At 41.2% G+C, this 20,830-nt stretch overlaps 1 protein-coding gene across 1 annotated transcript in view; it reads right to left on the bottom strand.

Annotated features, from left to right (window-relative positions):
- Positions 1-20,830, bottom strand: part of LOC128690197 (zwei Ig domain protein zig-8-like) — a 176,796-nt gene that overhangs the window by 141,304 nt on the left and 14,662 nt on the right. Inside the window, exon 2 of the mRNA XM_070090731.1 lies at positions 2,533-2,720. Coding sequence (XP_069946832.1) covers positions 2,533-2,720 — 188 coding nt within the window. The remainder of the gene's footprint in view (positions 1-2,532; positions 2,721-20,830) is intronic.

A 20,830-nucleotide genomic window follows, 5' to 3' on the forward strand; every position in this document is an offset into this window, starting at 1 on the left:
GACAGAAGCTGGCACACACTCAGCTGATAGAAGATGGGGAGAGAGAAAATCGAAATATCTTCTCAAAAAATAAAAAAATGAAATTCGTCACAGAGATGCCAGACTGAGTTTCAAAAATTTAATCGACAAAAAACGCTATTTCGATGTATATTGACCGTCTTCATGTCATAAAATAATTCTCTCCTTGGTACTGTGCCCAGTATTTAGGTCCTGATAACTGGATCACTTCTCTCATCCGGCGCCTGATCAACCAGACTATGATAGGTCTGCAGGCCGACGGCACCAACAGCCTGATTAACCAGGCAACACAAAAATTAAAATCCATCTTGAGGTCGTGCTTTGAAGTTTAAAAACTTGCTTGGAAGTTTTCTTGCAGTCTTTATGCAGGTAAATTTAAATCACTGGGTTTAATGAGGTTTAATGACCAGGTTGAACGACCCAAGTTGAACAACCCAAGTTGAACGAAACAGGTTGGTGCTCTTTCAGGTCCACCCTCTCAGTAGATTGGTCCATCCCAGGTGCCTCTCCTGGTCCACCACCCCTTTCCTCCCTGGTCCACCACCCCTTCCCTCCCTGGTCCACCACCCCTTCCCTCTCTAGTCCACCACTCCTCTCCTCTGGTCCACCAATCCCTCCTCCTAGTCCACCGCCCCCTCCCCCAGGTCCACCGCCCCCTCCCCCAGGTCCACCGCCCCCTCCCCCCTTAACAACATTCCCTTCACCAGTAGTTAAAGACTCTCCCCTCGCCACCCCTTCACCAGGATCATTAAGGACTGCTGCCTCGGAGGAAATCAACACAACTTGGTGGGGGAAGGGGTGAGGGAAGGGGGAGTGAGGGGAAGATGGGTGAGGGAAGGGGGAGTGAGGGGAAGATCGGTGAGGGAGGTGGGGAGTGAGGAGAAGGTGGGTGAGGGAGGTGGGGAGTGGAAAGGGAGAATGAGGGGAGAGAGAGAGAGAGAGAGAGAGAGAGAGAGAGAGAGAGAGAGAGAGAGAGAGAGAGAGAGAGAGAGAGAGAGAGAGAGAGAGAGAGAGAGAGAGAGAAGAAAGCAAGGAGGAAATACAATATCCTTTTTGTCTATGGTTGATTATAAGAATTATAGAGAAGGTGAGAGAAGAAGAGTGAAGAGGAAAGACAGGGAGAAGAAATAAGAGGTGAAGGGAGAGAAACAAGAAGAATGTGAGAAGTTGATCAACTTTGCACCTAAATTAAAATTAAAAAAAGAATATTTGGGAATGTTCTCTCCATCTATTCTTTTTAATCTCGTCTTCTTATGATTCATTCTCTCTTTTTCTTTTCTTCTCACCATCTTTATCTTTCCGTAAGTTACCCTTGATAATATTCTCCAGACAGCTCAACAGTGTAAGTGGAACCTTGTGGGTGAAGATTTGCTGGAAGCAGATTTAATACGAAGCTTCACGAGAGGGCACGTTACAGCCAGTGAGGCCAGGAACTGTGTGGTAGTGAGTGGAACTACCACAGACACACACATACTAAAGCTCTTGGAGCAGGAAGAGAGTGGACCTAGTAGAGACCAGCGAACAGGTGGGACCAGGAGCTATGACTCGACCCTTACAACAACAAACAGGCGAGTACACACACACACACACACACACTCACACACACACACACACACACACACACACACACACACACACACACACACACACACACACACACACACACACACACACACACACACACACACACACACACACACACACACACACACACACACACACACACACACACACACACACACACACACACACACACACACACACCGTCTCAAGCCACAAAGGTGAACGCAGAAGCAAAGTAATTGTGATAACGAGGGTGATTCATTAAGAGTGGAGCCCTAGAGGGCTGCCTCGCCTCTGCCAGCAGTCAGTCAGGCTTTACCATCAAGCCAGGCTTTACCATCAAGCCAGGCTTTACCATCAAGCCAGGCTTTACCATCAAGCCAGGCTTTACCATCAAGCTAGGCTTTACCATCAAGCCAGGCTTTACCATCAAGCCAGGCTTTACCATCAAGCCAGGCTTTACCATCAAGCCAGGCTTTACCATCAAGCCAGGCTTTACCATCAAGCCAGGCTCATCCAGGTCAAAGGTCATCAAAGACCGCCCATTCATCATCCACCCACGAAATTAAAACAAAAATTAACATAGGAAAAACTTCTCTTTGTACCTCTGTTGAGTCCTCACCTCAGTACAGTACAATGTATCTATATATATATATATATATATATATATATATATATATATATATATATATATATATATATATATATATATATATATATATATTTATATAAAATTGTTCCCACGAACAAGCGGTATTGATCAATAACAACACTGCGACTAGCCTAGGAGTCGAACCCATGCTGCTTTGGCCTGCTTCATGGTGGGCGAAAACTCATGACGCCTTAATCCACGGTATGAATTAGCCACAATGTACAGGTATCTACTATAATACACCGAGACCTTCCATAAAGTTTATCTGCTATCTACCGTGACAAAGGTAAGGTACTCACTGTCCTGTCCCTGAGTCTGAAGACCTGGCAGTCTAGTGTGGCAGTCTTGCCCCTGCTGATGGTGACGTTGGTGGAGTTGAGGTGGTGGAGGAAGTATGGTAGAGTGGCAGGGTCTGGTGTGGTAGGTGGTGGTTCAGTGGTAGTGTCCGGAATGTCGATACTTGGTGCGAATCCTCCCACTACACACACTGTAAGAGAGAGATATTGAGATTAGACGTGAGGTCACAAACACATACACACACATACACACGGTGGGATAAATATTATAGGCCTCCCCCACCCACACACTGTGTAAGATGCGCATCATGTGAGGTTGGCATATGAGGTTTTGATAGTTAATTGGGGGGAGGGGTTAAATTCTATCGACTGCACTGTGAGTCAGCTTGTAACTCTCTCACCACACGACAAGAATATTTTAATATTTAAATCAGGTATTAAATTATCACTCTATATACACCGAGGAGCAATGTGGCAGATGTTGCAAGTATATGGAATAGGTAGTAAGTTACTAAATGCTGTAAAGAGTTTTTATGAGGATAGTGAGGCTCAGGTTAGGGTGTGTAGAAGAGAGGGAGAATACTTCCTGGTAAAAGTAGGTCTTAGGCAGGGATGTGTAATGTCACCATCGTTGTTTAATATATTTATAGATGGGGTTGTAAAGGAAGTAAATGCTAGGGTGTTCGGGAGAGGGGTGGGATTAAATTATGGGGAATCAAATTCAAAATGGGAATTGACACAGTTACTTTTTGCTGATGATACTGTGCTTATGGGAGATTCTAAAGAAAAATTGCAAAGGTTAGTGGATGAGTTTGGGAGTGTGTGTAAAGGTAGAAAGTTGAAAGTGAACATAGAAAAGAGTAAGGTGATGAGGGTATCAAATGATTTAGATAAAGAAAAATTGGATATCAAATTGGGGAGGAGGAGTATGGAAGAAGTGAATGTTTTCAGATACTTGGGAGTTGACGTGTCGGCGGATGGATTTATGAAGGATGAGGTTAATCATAGAATTGATGAGGGAAAAAAGGTGAGTGGTGCATTGAGGTATATGTGGAGACAAAAAACGTTATCTATGGAGGCAAAGAAGGGAATGTATGAAAGTATAGTAGTACCAACACTCTTATATGGATGTGAAGCTTGGGTGGTAAATGCAGCAGCGAGGAGGCGGTTGGAGGCAGTGGAGATGTCCTGTCTAAGGGCAATGTGTGGTGTAAATATTATGCAGAAAATTCGGAGTGTGGAAATTAGGAAAAGGTGTGGAGTTAATAAAAGTATTAGTCAGAGGGCAGAAGAGGGGTTGTTGAGGTGGTTTGGTCATTTAGAGAGAATGGATCAAAGTAGAATGACATGGAGAGCGTATAAATCGATATGGGAAGTAAGGCGAGGTAGGGATCGTCGTCGAAAGGTTTGGAGAGAGGGGGTAAAGGAGGTTTTGTGGGCGAGGGGCTTGGACTTCCAGCAAGCGTGCGTGAGCGTGTTAGATAGGAGTGAATGGAGACGAATGGTATTTGGGACCTGACGAGCTGTTGGAGTGTGAGCAGGGTATAATTTTGTGAAGGGATTCAGGGAAACCGGTTATTTTTATATAGTCGGACTTGAGTCCTAGAAATGGGAAGTACAATGCCTGCACTTTAAAGGAGGGGTTCGGGATATTGGCAGTTTGGAGGGATATGTTGTGTATCTTTATATGTGTATGCTTCTAAACTGTTGTATTCTGAGCACCTCTGCAAAAACAGTGATTATGTGTGAGTGAGGTGAAAGTGTTGAATGATAATGAAAGTATTTTCTTTTTCGGGATTTTCTTTCGTTTTTTGGTTCACCCTGCCTCGGTGGGAGACGGCCGACTTGTTGAAAAGAAAATTATGTATGTATATATATATATATATATATATATATATATATATATATATATATACTGACAGACACACACCTCACAGTGTATATACACTGTGAGACACACACACCTCTCAGTGTATATACACTGTGAGACACACACACCTCTCAGTGTATATACACTGTGAGACACACACACCTCTCAGTGTATATACACTGTGAGACACACACACACCTCACAGTGTATATACACTGTGAGACACACACACCTCTCAGTGTATATACACTGTGAGACACACACACCTCTCAGTGTATATACACTGTGAGACACACACACCTCTCAGTGTATATACACTGTGAGACACACACACACCTCACAGTGTATATACACTGTGAGACACACACACCTCTCAGTGTATATACACTGTGAGACACACACACCTCTCAGTGTATATACACTGTGAGACACACACACCTCTCAGTGTATATACACTGTGAGACACACACACCTCTCAGTGTATATACACTGTGAGACACACACACACCTCTCAGTGTATATACACTATGAGACACACACACACCTCACAGTGTATATACACTGTGAGACACACACACCTCTCAGTGTATATACACTGTGAGACACACACACACCTCACAGTGTATATACACTGTGAGACACACACACCTCTCAGTGTATATACACTGTGAGACACACACACCTCACAGTGTATATACACTGTGAGACACACACACCTCTCAGTGTATATACACTGTGAGACACACACACACCTCTCAGTGTATATACACTGTGAGACACACACACCTCTCAGTGTATATACACTGTGAGACACACACACCTCTCAGTGTATATACACTGTGAGACACACACACACCTCACAGTGTATATACACTGTGAGACACACACACCTCTCAGTGTATATACACTGTGAGACACACACACCTCACAGTGTATATACACTGTGAGACACACACACCTCTCAGTGTATATACACTGTGAGACACACACACCTCTCAGTGTATATACACTGTGAGACACACACACCTCTCAGTGTATATACACTGTGAGACACACACACCTCTCAGTGTATATACACTGTGAGACACACACACCTCACAGTGTATATACACTGTGAGACACACACACCTCTCAGTGTATATACACTGTGAGACACACACACCTCTCAGTGTATATACACTGTGAGACACACACACCTCTCAGTGTATATACACTGTGAGACACACACACCTCACAGTGTATATACACTGTGAGACACACACACCTCACAGTGTATATACACTGTGAGACACACACACCTCTCAGTGTATATACGCCAACAGATTGTCTAGCACTGTAGATAATAACAGATGACACGCACAGATGACACGCACAGATGACACGCACAGATGACACGCACAGATGACACGCACAGATGACACGCAGCCTAAATAACCCCTTCATTTAGCCAATCAGTTATTAACCTAATCAACTAATTAACCCAATCCACTCGTGAATGCATTTGAAAAAAAAATCCTATCAAGTACCATCAGCTTAATTCACCTGATAGTTTTTAATTGCATTTACAGAAATGGGCCCAAAATTTAAATTATAATATTTTATTGATAATTTTTTGCCGTGGATTTTTTCTCACGAGCTAAATATTTCGATGAGTTTTTTTTTAGCCATTTTCTGAATTATTTTTGACGGGTTTGAAGCTTATCGAATACACGTGGGTTACTAGGTCTGCTTGTTACCTGTAAACCAGTCAATATATATATATATATATATATATATATATATATATATATATATATATATATATATATATATATATATATATATATACATATATATATATATATATATATATATATATATATATATATATATATATATATATATATATATATATATATATATATATATATATATATTGCACATTTAATGGTGGGATCTTTTAAATATATATAATTGGGAAATATTCTACTGTGTCTTGGGTATATATACGGAGATGTATATATGTCTCAGTGTATATATACTGCTAAGAATCCTCCTGACCAGTCGTAAACACGTTCTAAGAATGCTTAATGAGCATATGTGTAGTGGTCAGGCTGGAAACCCAGTTAAATAAACATTCAACCCATCAACTATTCGACTGAAAAAAACTAATCAACTAATCAGGTAAGCAATCCAATTAACCAGGCAGGTCGTTACGTAGCCTGTTATCATATCCAGAGGTCCACTTAGCCGGGTGTTCATTTTATAAACACTGGTGTTGCCGCACAGTTTCAGCTCATCACGATAAAATGACGCCATCTCTGCTGTCTACCCTAGGCAGGGTATATATCACATAAGGTATATACGCAAGGTATATATCACATTAGGTATATAGGCAGGGTATATATCACATAAGGTATATACGCAAGGTATATATCACATTAGGTATATAGGCAGGGTATATATCACATAAGGTATATACGCAAGGTATATATCACATTAGGTATATAGGCAGGGTATATATCACATTAGGTATATAGGCAGGGTATATATCACATTAGGTATATAGGCAGGGTATATATCACATTAGGTATATAGGCAGGGTATATATCACATTAGGTATATAGGCAGGGTATATATCACATTAGGTATATAGGCAGGGTATATATCACTAATTAGGTATATAGGCAGGGTATATATCACATTAGGTATATAGGCAGGGTATATATCACATTAGGTATATAGGCAGGGTATATATCACATTAGGTATATAGGCAGGGTATATATCACATTAGGTATATAGGCAGGGTATATATCACATTAGGTATATAGGCAGGGAATATATCACATTAGGTATATAGGCAGGGTATATATCACATTAGGTATATAGGCAGGGTATATATCACATTAGGTATATTGGCAGGGTATATATCACATTAGGTATATAGGCAGGGTATATATCACATTAGGTATATAGGCAGGTATATATCACATTAGGTATATAGGCAGGGTATATATCACATTAGGTATATAGGCAGGGTATATATCACATTAGGTATATAGGCAGGGTATATATCACATTAGGTATATAGGCAGGGTATATATCACATTAGGTATATAGGCAGGGTATATATCTTGCAGGTACAAAGACTATGCCTCAGAACCGTGTTTCTGTTTTACAATATGTTAAGAAAATTAAATTTTAAACGCTGAGTATAAATCAGAGAGACGGAGTCAAAAGTGGCCGTCAGAGGCCGGGAAAACACACTCAGAAGTGAGACACACTTAGAGGTGAGGCACACTCAGAGGTGAGACACACTCAGAGACTCAGACTTCGAGTCAGTCAGACTTCGAATCAGTCAGACTTCGAGTCAGTCAGACTTCGAATCAGTCAGACTTCGAGTCAGTCTTCCCAGTGCTCCTAAATTCTCAGTGTACGAACTCTGACAGTCAGATGGGCCAGTGTTTCACCCCTCATCCCCAAAACCCCCACAACAGTCCACTAACACCCCCCCCAATCCCCCTCTCTCCTTCCCACTCCAAGCTAACGATATCCTTACTGGCTGAGCGCAGAAAATATGGGATATTTACCGTTTCCAAAATTATACATTAGAGAAAACTGTTTTGCAGCTCTAGTGAGTTTGGGCAAGGACTCTACACATAAAAGTAAAGAAGTGGAGCGTTTTACGAGAGAGAGGGAGAGAGAGAGAGAGAGAGAGAGAGAGAGAGAGAGAGAGAGAGAGAGAGAGAGAGAGAGAGAGAGAGAGAGAGAGAGAGAGAGAGAGAGAGGGAGGGAGAGAGACAGAGGGAGAGAGAGAGAGATACTTAAATACGATTCTCGTTCAAACCAACATAATTTGTCCTTGTTTTTTCTTACCCACTCTTTTCCTCCCTCTCTCCCTCTTCCTTCCTCCTTCTCTCCCTCTTCCTTCCTCCTTCTCTCCCTCTTCCTTCCTCCCTCCCTCCCTCTCTCTCTTCCCCTCTTTTTTTTTTACATTGGGTTTGACAAGGTTAGGTTAAGGATCTCTAACTTTGTTGACAAATTATTGACAAGTTAAGAATTCCTAACTTTATTGACAAGCTAAGAGCTGTTACCTACATCAGCTCATTTGAAAGCATTTTTATTGTTATGAGACATACAAGTAGGGAACAGGATGAAGTTGGAGCCATCTGTGGGCCAGCATTTTCATTTGATCAACTGACTTTATCTCGTTGACATCCTTATGCTGTACGAATGTGTTCCATACTCGAGTCATCCTGGGTATATATTATCTCAGATGGAGTGATGTTCTGGAGAAGGGTACAGCCAGAGTGAAGTTGCTGCTTTCTGCCCGTCTTCCTTCCTCCCTCCCTCTCTCTCTCTCTCTTCCCCTCTTTCTTCCTACCTCCCTCCCCCATCTGTCTCCCTCTCTGTTCCTCTTATTTCCTTCCTCCTTCTCGCTTCCACCCTCCCTCGCTCCGTCCCTCCCTGAAAGCAGTAGGTCAGGGAGTCTTGCATCACCCTGGATGCTGCCAAACCTCAGATAGCGTCCGGGTTTTTGTCTAATTTACGACACTTGATGCACTTATTTGTGAAGATAAGTGGTGCACCTGAGGTAGACCCCCAGTGTTGCCCCTCGGGGGAGAGACCCCCCCGGGGGAGAGACACGATAGCTAGGGGGAGAGATAGATGGTCTGAGGAAGAGAAAGATATCTGATGGTGAGAGACAGATGGTCTGTGACGCAAATGATCTGATAGCATCGATATTATTATTATTATTATTATTATTATTATTATTATTATTATTATTATTATTATTGATATTGTTATTATATTATTATTATATTTATTATTATTATTATTATTATTATTATTATTATTATTATTATTATTAGTAGTAGTAGTAGTAGTAGTAGTAGTAGTAGTAGTAGTAGTACAAAAATGAAGAAGCTCTAAGCCCGTAAGTCCAGAATATATACACCGAGATGTGTATGCCTCTCTCAGGGTGTACACAATAAGATGCGCGTACTCAAGTAATTGTACTCACCTAATTGTGGTTGCAGGGGTCGAGACTCAGCTCCTGGCCCCGTCTCTTCACTGAACCCTACTAGGTCCTCTCTCTCCCTGCTCCATGAGCTTTGTCATACCTCGTCTTAAAGCTATGTATGGTTCCTGCCTCCACTACATCACTCGCCAGACTATTCCATTTCCTGACTACTCTCTGACTGAAGAAATACTTCCTAACATCCCTTTGACTCATCTGAGTCTTCGACTTGCAAGTGTGACCCCTTGTTTCTGTGACCCATCTCTGGAACATCCTGTCGCTGTCCACCTTGTCTATTTCAGGCAGTATTTTGTATGTCGTTATCATGTCTCCCCTAACCCTCCTGTTCTCCAGTGTCGTCAGGAGCGTGTGTAAATATCTGTGTGTATACATCAATATATATATATATATATATATATATATATATATATATATATATATATATATATATATATATATATATATATATATATATATATATATATAACTTTGATTCCCAGGGATACTTTGGGCCAAGAAAAAATATATATATAAGTCGCAGAACTTGACAACTTTGAGTGTAAATCCAAGAGGAAGTTCGGTCTAATTTCACACCTGATTGCCAGCCAGAATCTAAATCTAAATAGGGAAGCAGCGATCAGGGGAAAAATTGGTGAGGGCATAATTGGAATCTGCCTTGTTTTGCTGGAGTAGCAGTGTGAACACGGCTGTGACCTGATGAACAGGGAGGGAGGGTGTTGAACAGTGATGAACAAGTAGGGAGGGGGTGTTGAACAGTGATTAACAGCGAGGAAGAGTGTTGAACAACGATGAACAGGGAGAGAGGGCATTGTACGCATATATACATATATATATATATATATATATATATATATATATATATATATATATATATATATATATATATATATATACATACATACATACATACATACATACATACATACATACATACATACATACATACATACATACATACATACATACATACATACATACGTCATTTAATACCTTCAATACCAGGGAGGGGGAATAATACATCATGTCAAGACGCATTTAAAAAATGAGATAGCAGTGTCCAGCAACATTGCAATATTCTGAGACCAAACAATTTAAGAATGAGGTCAACGCGTCCCATTGTCGCTGCCCTGCAAGCGGCATGCATCGTGATATACGTCCTGGGATATAAGGGAGATTTACCTGGACGAAGCCAGGGCCCAATAGGTTTTCGGACGCAATGTAAACAAACGGGTGGAGTCTGTTGGATGTTCTAGCATGGAGACAGATGCCCTCTGAATTTACAAAACTAACATTCTCTCTCTCTCTCTCTCTCTCTCTCTCTCTCACTCTACAGAGTTTTATAAGGTTAGGTTAAGGTTCTTAACTTTATTTATAAGCTAAGAACTGCTACCTACATCAGCTCTCTCTCTCTCTCTCTCTCTCTCTCTCTCTCTCTCTCTCTCTCTCTCTCTCTCTCTCTCTCTCTCTCTCTCTCCTTCTTATGTAAATCATGTTCAAAACTACCTCGTGAAAATAGGAATCGCGCACACCTTCCGTGGAAAAAATTAATGACCAAACACACCTCTTCGTGTAAATCACGAATTTACCTCGCTCTGAAAATCGTGCCCAAACACGCCTCCTGTAAATCACAGTCGACCACACCTCTGTGTGTATATCACTGTCAAACATACCACCTAGTGTAAATCCTGACTGAACACCCCTTCGTGCACATGAGATTCGAACGCATCTCATCCTGATACATAAACTACCTATTCGGAGGAAAACACGCATGTATATGTGCTCCTCTGAACTCCAAATAAGCTCTTCTCTAGTTTAGTTTTGTGAGCTTTAATTAGGCTCTCATCGGCCCTGCTACGTATTTCGCCTCTCCCATTATCTGTTAAAAATTGAAAAGTAAATGTTGCGTTTTTCGTGAGGGCGTTTATAGTTGACGAGGTGGGATAATTCCGCCTGGCTGGTATAAATCAAACACCTTCTGTCTTGGTGAGGTCATTACCTGTGATGGACGGGTGTTGCAAGGCTGTGTTTGTGATAAACACCTGTGTTAATGTGTGTGTGTGTACTCAGAATCTATTCACAGAAACTTCAGTTATTTAATAAATTCAGGGACCTTACTAGACGTCAAATTTCGAACATTTTTTTTTAATGCAAGAATTACAAAAAAAAGCATAATTAAGCAGGAAATTTAACCACACTGAGAATTTATATTTTAGCATGTGAGAGACCGGAGCATAAACAACTGCAACAAACCCTTTGATCGCTTGCAACATTCCATAACATTTGCAATTCTACACCGACCTTGATGTTGAGCACACACACACACACACACACACACACACACACACACACAGACACACACTGAGTCCGTCATTTGTTTTACTCTATACCTGTAGAAGTGGCATTGGCTTTTGAATATATATATATATATATATATATATATATATATATATATATATATATATATATATATATATATATATATATATATATTATTCGTGGTAATAGCTCTGAACTATGAACTTGGTCATAAAGCCGGGCTAGAGGATCGCTTGCACTAATGATGATTGTTAGGTTAAAGGTGGTAGTCTCTCTGTGAGAAGTATTTATGAAGGATAATTACCACAGTGAGAAGGATGAGTGAAGGATGATATTACCACAGTGAGAAGGATGAGTGAAGGATGATATTACCACAGTGAGAAGGATGAGTGAAGGATGATATTACCACAGTGAGAAGGATGAGTGAAGGATGATATTACCACAGTGAGAAGGATGAGTGAAGGATGATATTACCACAGTGAGAAGGATGAGTGAAGGATGATATTACCACAGTGAGAAGGATGGGTGAAGGATGATATTACCACAGTGAGAAGGATGGGTGAAGGATGATATTACCACAGTGAGAAGGATGGGTGAAGGATGATATTACCACAGTGAGAAGGATGGGTGAAGGATGATATTACCACAGTGAGAAGGATGAGTGAAGGATGATATTACCACAGTGAGAAGGATGAGTGAAGGATGATATTACCACAGTGAGAAGGATGGGTGAAGGATGATATTACCACAGTGAGAAGGATGGGTGAAGGATGATATTACCACAGTGAGAAGGATGAGTGAAGGATGATATTACCACAGTGAGAAGGATGGGTGAAGGATGATATTACCACAGTGAGAAGGATGAGTGAAGGATGATATTACCACAGTGAGAAGGATGGGTGAAGGATGATATTACCACAATAACGATAACTGTGGGAGTAATATTAAGACTGTAGAATATTACCACAATAATGATAACTAAGATATAACTGCTATAATAATATATTACCACAATAATGATAACTGATGGTTAATATTAACACCGTGAGAAGGATAAAATATATTTTTTTGTTAATATTGCTTCAGCCGGTTACTTTGAACCAGTAATGGGTAATTATGGTAATTAATGGGGAAATTAAGTTAGAGTTGATCATTAGTGTGTTGATCCCATCAAGGGAAGCTGGCAAGGGCTCTTGATCCCAGGAGTCGGATTCGTTATCCAAATCCTTGGATCTAACCTAATTTCCTCCCATTCTTATTGCACTGTATGACGCAGGTTTAGCGCTTTCTCGTAATAATAATAATAATAATGATAATTATTATGATAATAATAATAATAATGATAATAATAATAATAATAATAATAATAATTTCAGCTTATTCGTGATTCGTGATATTGCTTGTGTGTGGAGGGGGGGGGAGGGTGTCTGTGCGTGTGTGTGTGTACTCACCTAGTTGTACTCACTTAGTTGAGGTTGCGGGGGTCGAGTCCAAGCTCCTGGCCCCGCCTCTTCACTGGTCGCTGCAAGGTCACTCTCCCTGAACCTTGAGCTTTATCATACCTCTGCTTAAAGCTATGTATGGATCCTGCCTCCACTACATCGCTTCCTAAACTATTCCACTTCCTGACTACTCTGTGGCTGAAGAAATACTTCCTAACATCCCTGTGATTCATCTGTGTCTTCAACTTCCTGCTGCTGTGTCCCATCTCTGGAACATCCTGTCTTTGTCCACCTTGTCAATTCCTATCAGTATTTTGTATGTCGTCATCATGTCCCTCCTATCTCTCCTGTCCTCCAGTGTCGTCAGGTTAATTTCCCTTAACCTCTCCTCGTAGGACATACCTCTTAGCTCTGGACCTAGTCTTGTTGCAAACCTTTGCACATTTTCTAGTTTCTTTACGTGCTTGGCTAGGTGTGGGTTCCAAACTGGTGCCGCATACTCCAATATGGGCCTAACGTACACGGTGTACAGGGTCCTGAACGATTCCTTATTAAGATGTCGGAATGCTGTTCTGAGGTTTGCCAGGCGACCATATGCTGCAGCAGTTATTTGGTTGATGTGCGCTTCAGGAGATGTGCCTGGTGTTATACTCACCCCAAGATCTTTTTCCTTGAGTGAGGTTTGTAGTCTCTGGCCCCGTAGCCTAGTCTTGTTGCAATCCTTTGCACTTTCTCTAATTTCTTGACGTGCTTGACCAGGCGTGGATTCCAAACTGGTGCTGCATACTCCAGTATATGCCTGACGTAAATGGTGTACAGAGTCTTGAACGATTCCTTACTGAAGTATCGGAACGCTAACCTTAGGTTTGCCAGGCGCCCATAAGCTGCAGCTGTGTGTGTGTGTGTGTGTGTCCGTGTGTATGTGTTTTCGTGTAGGTGTGTACTTGTGCACGCGTACGTACAGTATGTGCATATTCGCTAGTCTAGTCACATAAGGAACAATGACAGCGTTACAAGGTAGCAATTACGTGCGCTGGTGAGGGTTGGTCGCTGGCCTGGCTGGTCAGCACTTAACTGGCGGCAGCAACCAGCAGTCAGCCACCATAACAACGCTCTCTCTCTCTCTCTCTCGCCCTCCTACAAGCAATTTAACAACTTTGAGGCATGTTACATTGATTAATTTAGAAGTTTGAGCGTTCCCCTCCCTCGTCACACACACACACACACACACACACACACACACACACACACACACACACACACAAAACAACCACTGTGAAAGAATAGAGAAATTCCAAGCGCTTTCGTGACTACTCACATTGTCAAGGAACAATAAAAGTAATGCATTAAAAGAAGGCATATAAAGGGTGTAGACCACACCTCACTATCACATCCCATAAAAAAGCATTAGAACTGGACAAGATTCCAATGCTCTGTTTATTCATGTAAGAGATTATAACCATCCAATTGATTTTCAAAAAGTTGAGAAAGTAGTATCAAGCAAGTCCATGGTCGACAGGAATATAATTGAATCTTGTTTCATAAAAAGCAGTTTTGACAATAATATGAATATTTCCTTTGGTTTATATAAATTAGATCCATTTATAATTAATAGAATTTGGGAAGAATTTAATAATACATTGGACCAATAATAAATTTTAAAATTCTTATTTCTTGGATAGAATAGTTTGTTGGTGGGTTGTGTGAAGGACCTGTCTAGTTGGGCCGGCGGTCCTGCTGCAGTGTTCTTTCTTATGAGTCGCGCGTCAGGTGTTGCTTTGTTGTGGGATGTGATAGTGAGGTGTGGGCTAGACTCTTTACATGCCTTCCTTTGATGCATTGCTTTTATTGTTCCTTGATAATGTGAGTAGTCACGAAAGCGCTTGGAATTTCTCTATTCTTTCACAGTGGTTGTTTTGCATATTCTAAAATCATCTGATTACTGTGATCTTATTGTATATATATATATATATATATATATATATATATATATATATATATATATATATATATATATATATATATATATATATATATATATATATATATATATATTTATATAATTGTTTTGGTCTGCAAAAGAGGTCAGGTTAGAAGCAAGAAATTCTTTTTTAAACACGAAGAGCGTTCATTTATGTAGAACAATACAAAAGTAATTTTGTGGACAGCCTCTGGGCGATCCGAACTAGTAATTCATGGTCTAGACTCGTCTAATTGCAAATGAGCAACAGGGTAATTAGGAGGTTGCAAGAGGCTGCCTCTAGTCGAAAATTTAATTTATTGTATTTTTGCCGACGCTTTAATTGTTTTACAGTTTGGTAAAGGGCACACAGTGTGTTGCATTGATGCTGCTATTGATGATGTCATCTTGCTGTGTTGATGCTGCTACTGATGAGGGAGTGTTATCTTGCTGTGTTGATAATGCTGCTACTGATAAGGGAGTGTTATCTTGCAGTGTTGATGATGCTGCTACTGATAAGGGAGTGTTATGTTGCTGTGTTGATGATGCTGTTACTGATGAGGGAGTGTTATTTTGCTGTGTTGATGATGCTGTTACTGATGAGGGAGTGTTATTTTGCTGTGTTAATGATGCTACTGATGAGGGAGTGTTATGTTGCTGTGTTGATGATGCTGTTATTGATGAGGGAGTGTTATTTTGCTGTGTTAATGATGCTACTGATGAGGGAGTGTTATGTTGCTGTGTTGATGATGCTGTTATTGATGAGGGAGTGTTATCTTGCTGTGTTGATGATGCTGCTACTGATAAGGGAGTGTTATTTTGCTGTGTTGATGATGCTACTGATGAGGGAGTGTTATTTTGTTGTGTTGATGATGATGCTACTGATGAGGGAGTGTCATCTTGCTATGTTGATGATGCTGTTACTGATGAGGGAGTGTTATCTTGCTGTGTTGATGCTGCTGCTACTGATAAGGGAGTGTTATTTTGCTGTGTTGATGATGCTACTGATGAGGGAGTGTCATCTTGCTGTGTTGATGATGCTGCTACTGATAAGGGAGTGTTATGTTGCTGTGTTGATGATGCTGTTACTGATGAGGGAGTGTTATCTTGCTGTGTTGATGATGCTGTTACTGATGAGGGAGTGTTATCTTGCAGTGTTGATGATGCTGTTACTGATGAGGGAGTGTTATCTTGCTGTGTTGATGATGCTGTTACTGATGAGGGAGTGTTATCTTGCTGTGTTGATGATGCTGTTACTGATGAGGGAGTGTTATCTTGCTGTGTTGATGATGCTGTTACTGATGAGGGAGTGTTATCTTGCAGTGTTGATGATGCTGTTACTGATGAGGGAGTGTTATCTTGCTGTGTTGATGATGCTGCTACTGATGAAGGAGTGTTATCCTGCAATGTTGATGATGATGCTACTGATGAGAGAGTGTCATCCTGGTGTGATGCTGCTACTGCTGCTGCTGCTGCTGCTGCTGCTGCTGCTGCTGCTGCTGCTGCTGCTGCTGCTGTTTGCTCATGTACGGGACCGTGTTCCTCATTCTGGCTCGTTCAACCAATCATCCACCCAAGATGACGTATTCCACCAATCTCTTCTGCTAACCCAATCCCAGCCATCCAGCAATTCAAGAGCGCCCACACCTACTTACACTCCCAACCTTCCTGGATTTATCCCAGTCCCAGAGCATCATCCACTGTATTTCTTCTAACCCATGAAGATCATTCCATGTTTTTCTGTTTAATCCAAAAACATTATTTTTCCTACTTTAACACACACAGCTTCATACAATCACAGTCACTACCACCACAGACATTCTCACCAAATTCATCCCTATTTATCAATATATATTTATCAATATTGGATGCTCATGGCTCTGCTGTTAGCGCACTCGCCTCACACACTCAGTGTCCGTGGCTCAGTCCCTGGCATGGGCGGAAACATTGTCCATGTTTCCTTACATCTACTGTCCCTGTTCACCTAGCAGTAAGTGGGTACCTGGATATCAGTCGACTGATGTGGGTCGCATCCTGGGGGACAAGATTAAGGTCTATAATGTAAATAAGAGACACAGTCCTCGATGGCACACTGACTTTGTTGTGTTATCTTGGGTGGGTAGCCCTACCTATCCTGGGTTAAAATCTTAATAAAACTTATATTAACCAACTCTAATTCCACCTCTAGACTTAATAGAATTAGCATCACAAATATGGCCAGTGAATCAAAGGAAAGAGAGGAGGATGATAAACCACAGAGAATAGCTTTAACAGAGACAAAATTAATGAAAGTCATAACTAATTAGCATTAAGAATTATTTTATTTAGAACTCATAGGATACGATTACCAAGTTCAACAATGCTAGGAAATAAATTTTCCTGGACAGAATTAGAATGAAAACACGTTTATATTTAGTTTTTTGTTTTAGGTTAGGGAAGGTAAAATTTATTTAAGAAAATATTAGCGTAATTAATGTTTATTATCAGGAAATTATCATTTTTGCTCGATATCCCGAGTGACGTTGTGGAACAAGGGTTGAGGAGCAGCTGTTGTCGTTACTCTGTAGTGACTCAGAGGTGAAGACTGGTAATCTTAGCAGGTGTAGCAGTAACTCTCAAGTAACCATCAAGAAACAGATGTGAAGACTGGTAATCTTAGCAGGTGTAGCAGTAACTCTCAACCATCAAGAAACAGATGTGAAGACTGGTAATCTTAGCAGGTGTAGCAGTAACTCTCAACCATCAAGAAACAGATGTGAAGACTGGTAATCTTAGCAGGTGTAGCAGTAACTCTCAATCATCAAGAAACAGATGTGAAGACTGGTAATCTTAGCAGGTGTAGCAGTAACTCTCAACCATCAAGAAACAGGTTCAGAGACTAAACAGCAGGTGCAGACCTAACTCTTCAATAAAGCAAGCAGATAGGTTGCATCCTTTGAGTTATTCCTGACCAGTAAACAAGATTCACCCAGCAGGCAGGAAAAGAGCTTCAAGTTAGTAACCAACATTTCACTGAGATTATCAACATAGAGATTACATTTTTCTACAGATTACGGGAGTCGAGATATCGACAGGTTCAATGAGCCAAGGAGACGGCGCTCTTCCAGCCCCCTGAGAGATGAGAGATACTGCACCCGTTCCTAGCAGGCAAGTGCTATGCATGGGGGAGTCTCACACATGAGAGAGTCTCACACATGGGGAAGTCTCACTCATAAGGGAGTCTCACCTATGATAGAGTCTCAAGCAGTCCAGCACACGAACATCAACAGAACCATTAAGTAACTTCGTTACATATTCTCAATTCCTATCACTGGCTTTGGGAACTCGATAATACACATACACGGACAGTTTCCCAGTAACGCTTCTCTCAGAATTGAGGATGTGCTAGATATGAGGGGGATAGATGGATGGATGGGTGGATGGATGGGTGAATTGATGGTGGATGGATGGGTGGATGGATGGGTGGATGGGTGGATGGATGGGTGGATGGTTCGGGGTGCTTCTAGTGGGGCTTTCTCATGCAACTTTCTGACAACCAGAGATATGTGCGTGTGTGTGTACTCACCTATATGTAGGTTAGGTTAGGTTAGGTTAATTTAAGTTAAGTTAGGTTAGGTTTAGGTTTAGGTTAGGTTAGGGTAGGTTAGGTTAATTTAGGTTAAGTTAGGTTAGGTTAGGTATACGTTAGGTTAGGTTTAGGTTAAATTAGGTTAGGTTAGGTTAGGTTAGGTTAGGTTAGGTTAGGTTAGGTTAGGTTAGGTAAGGTTAGATTAGGTTAGGTTATGTAAGGTTAGCTTAGGTTAGGTTAGGTTAGGTTAGGTTAGGTTAGGTTAGGTTAGGTAACGTTAGGTTAGGTTAGGTTAGGTAAGGTTAGTTTAGGTTAGGTTAGGTTAGGTTAGGTTAGGTTGTTGGTTAGGTTAGGTTAGGTTAGGTTAGGTTAGGTTAGGTTAGGTTAGGTTAGGTTAGGTTAGGTAAGGTTGAGGCTTTAGGTTAGCTTAGGAGTTAGGTTAGTTAGGTTAGATAAGGCAGTTTAGGTTAGGAGGTTAGGTTAGGTTAGGCCAGATTAGGTTAGTTAGGTTGAGTTGTTGGTTAGGTAGGCCAGATTAGGTTATTAGGTTAGGTTAGGTTGTGGTTAGGTTAGGTTAGTTAGTTAGATTAGTTAGGTTAGGTTGTTGAAGTTAGGTTAGGTTAGTTGTTAGGTTAGATTAGTTAGTTAGTTAGTTAGGCTTAGGTTAGTTAGGTTAGTTAGGTTAAGGTTAGGTTAGGTTGGTTAGTTAGGTTAGTTAGGTTAGGTTAGGTTAGGTTAGGCTTGTAGATTAGGTTAGGTTAGGTTAGGTTAGGTTAGGTTAGTTAAGGTTTGGTAAGGTTAGTTTAGGTTAGGTTAGGTTAGGTTAGGTTAGGTTAGGTTAGGTTAGGTTAGGTTAGGTTAGGTTAGGTTAGGTTAGGTTAAGTTAGGTTAGGTTAGGTTAGATTAGGTTAAGTTAGGTTAGGTTAGGTTTGTCAGGTAACAGGATAAATGTTTCCTGATGGCGATCTTACATGATGACGCGCCGTTGGAACTCTTGGTCATCTGACCGAATCCTCCTACTGGCTTACCGGTCCACCCCTTTAAAACTTATGGTCATAGTTACAACCAGGTCTTGGTCACCTGACCTGACACACTGTACTTGTCGTGTCGTGAGAAGAGTTCTTAATCGACCAGATATATCTGATTAAAATTCGAGGTTTATTTGAGGTTTATGAAGTTTAAGTTAGGTTTATGTGAGGTTTATGAGGTTTAAGTGAGGTTTATGTGAGGTTTATGAGGTTTAAGTGAGGTTTATGTGAGGTTTATGAGGTTTAAGTGAGGTTTATGTAAGGTTTATGTGAGGTTTATGTGAGGTTTATAAGGTTTATGAGGTTTAAGTGATGTTTATGTGAGGTTTATGAGGTTTAGTGAGGTTTATGAGGTTTAATGAGGTTTATGAGGTTTATGTGAGGTTTATGAGGTTTAGTGAGGTTTATGAGGTTTAAGTGAGGTTTATGTGAGGTTTTGCAATGAGTTTCTAAAGGGATATTTTTTAATTATGCATCATGCACCCCCTACCCTTACTACTTCCTCTCTCATCCCCTCCCTTCCCCCTCCCTCCTCCCTCTCCCTCCTCCCCCTCCCTCCTCCCCCTCCCTCCTCCCCCTCCCTCTGACTTCCATACTTGTGCAACACAAGCCCGAGCACCTACCTGGGAGCAAGAAGGAGCTACATGCAATAACACAACCCCCCAATGCCCCCCACCCCGTTGCCCCCTCTCCCCTCTGGTGAGTCTGTAAGACTCAGAGTCCTCTTACAGGAGCAGCAATTGCAACCTCTACTGCACGTAAAAAAAGGGGTGGGGGAAGGTGACAAGAAAGGGTCAACCCAATTTGACGTAAAGGTTGAAAGTCCTTAGGTGTTGCTACCAGCAGGGCGACTCTATGGGCAATAGCCAAGGTGAGGGGCATGACAGTGCCCTACTTCAGTTGTACATAAGGTCCATTTTAACACAGCTGGTGTTAAGATGGCTGTCGGGTGGGAGGGGGAGCGTTAATCTACAGGGGCCATAAGGGTGAAACTCTTCTTAACTACCAGCGGTTAAAGAGCCTTAGAGGAGGTTCCGAGGGCAAGAAGGGTCTAAACTGGCTCCTTTAAGGTGGAAATTCTTTACACTCAAGC

This window comes from Cherax quadricarinatus, chromosome 32, assembly GCF_038502225.1.
Source record: "Cherax quadricarinatus isolate ZL_2023a chromosome 32, ASM3850222v1, whole genome shotgun sequence".
Taxonomy (NCBI): domain Eukaryota; kingdom Metazoa; phylum Arthropoda; class Malacostraca; order Decapoda; family Parastacidae; genus Cherax; species Cherax quadricarinatus.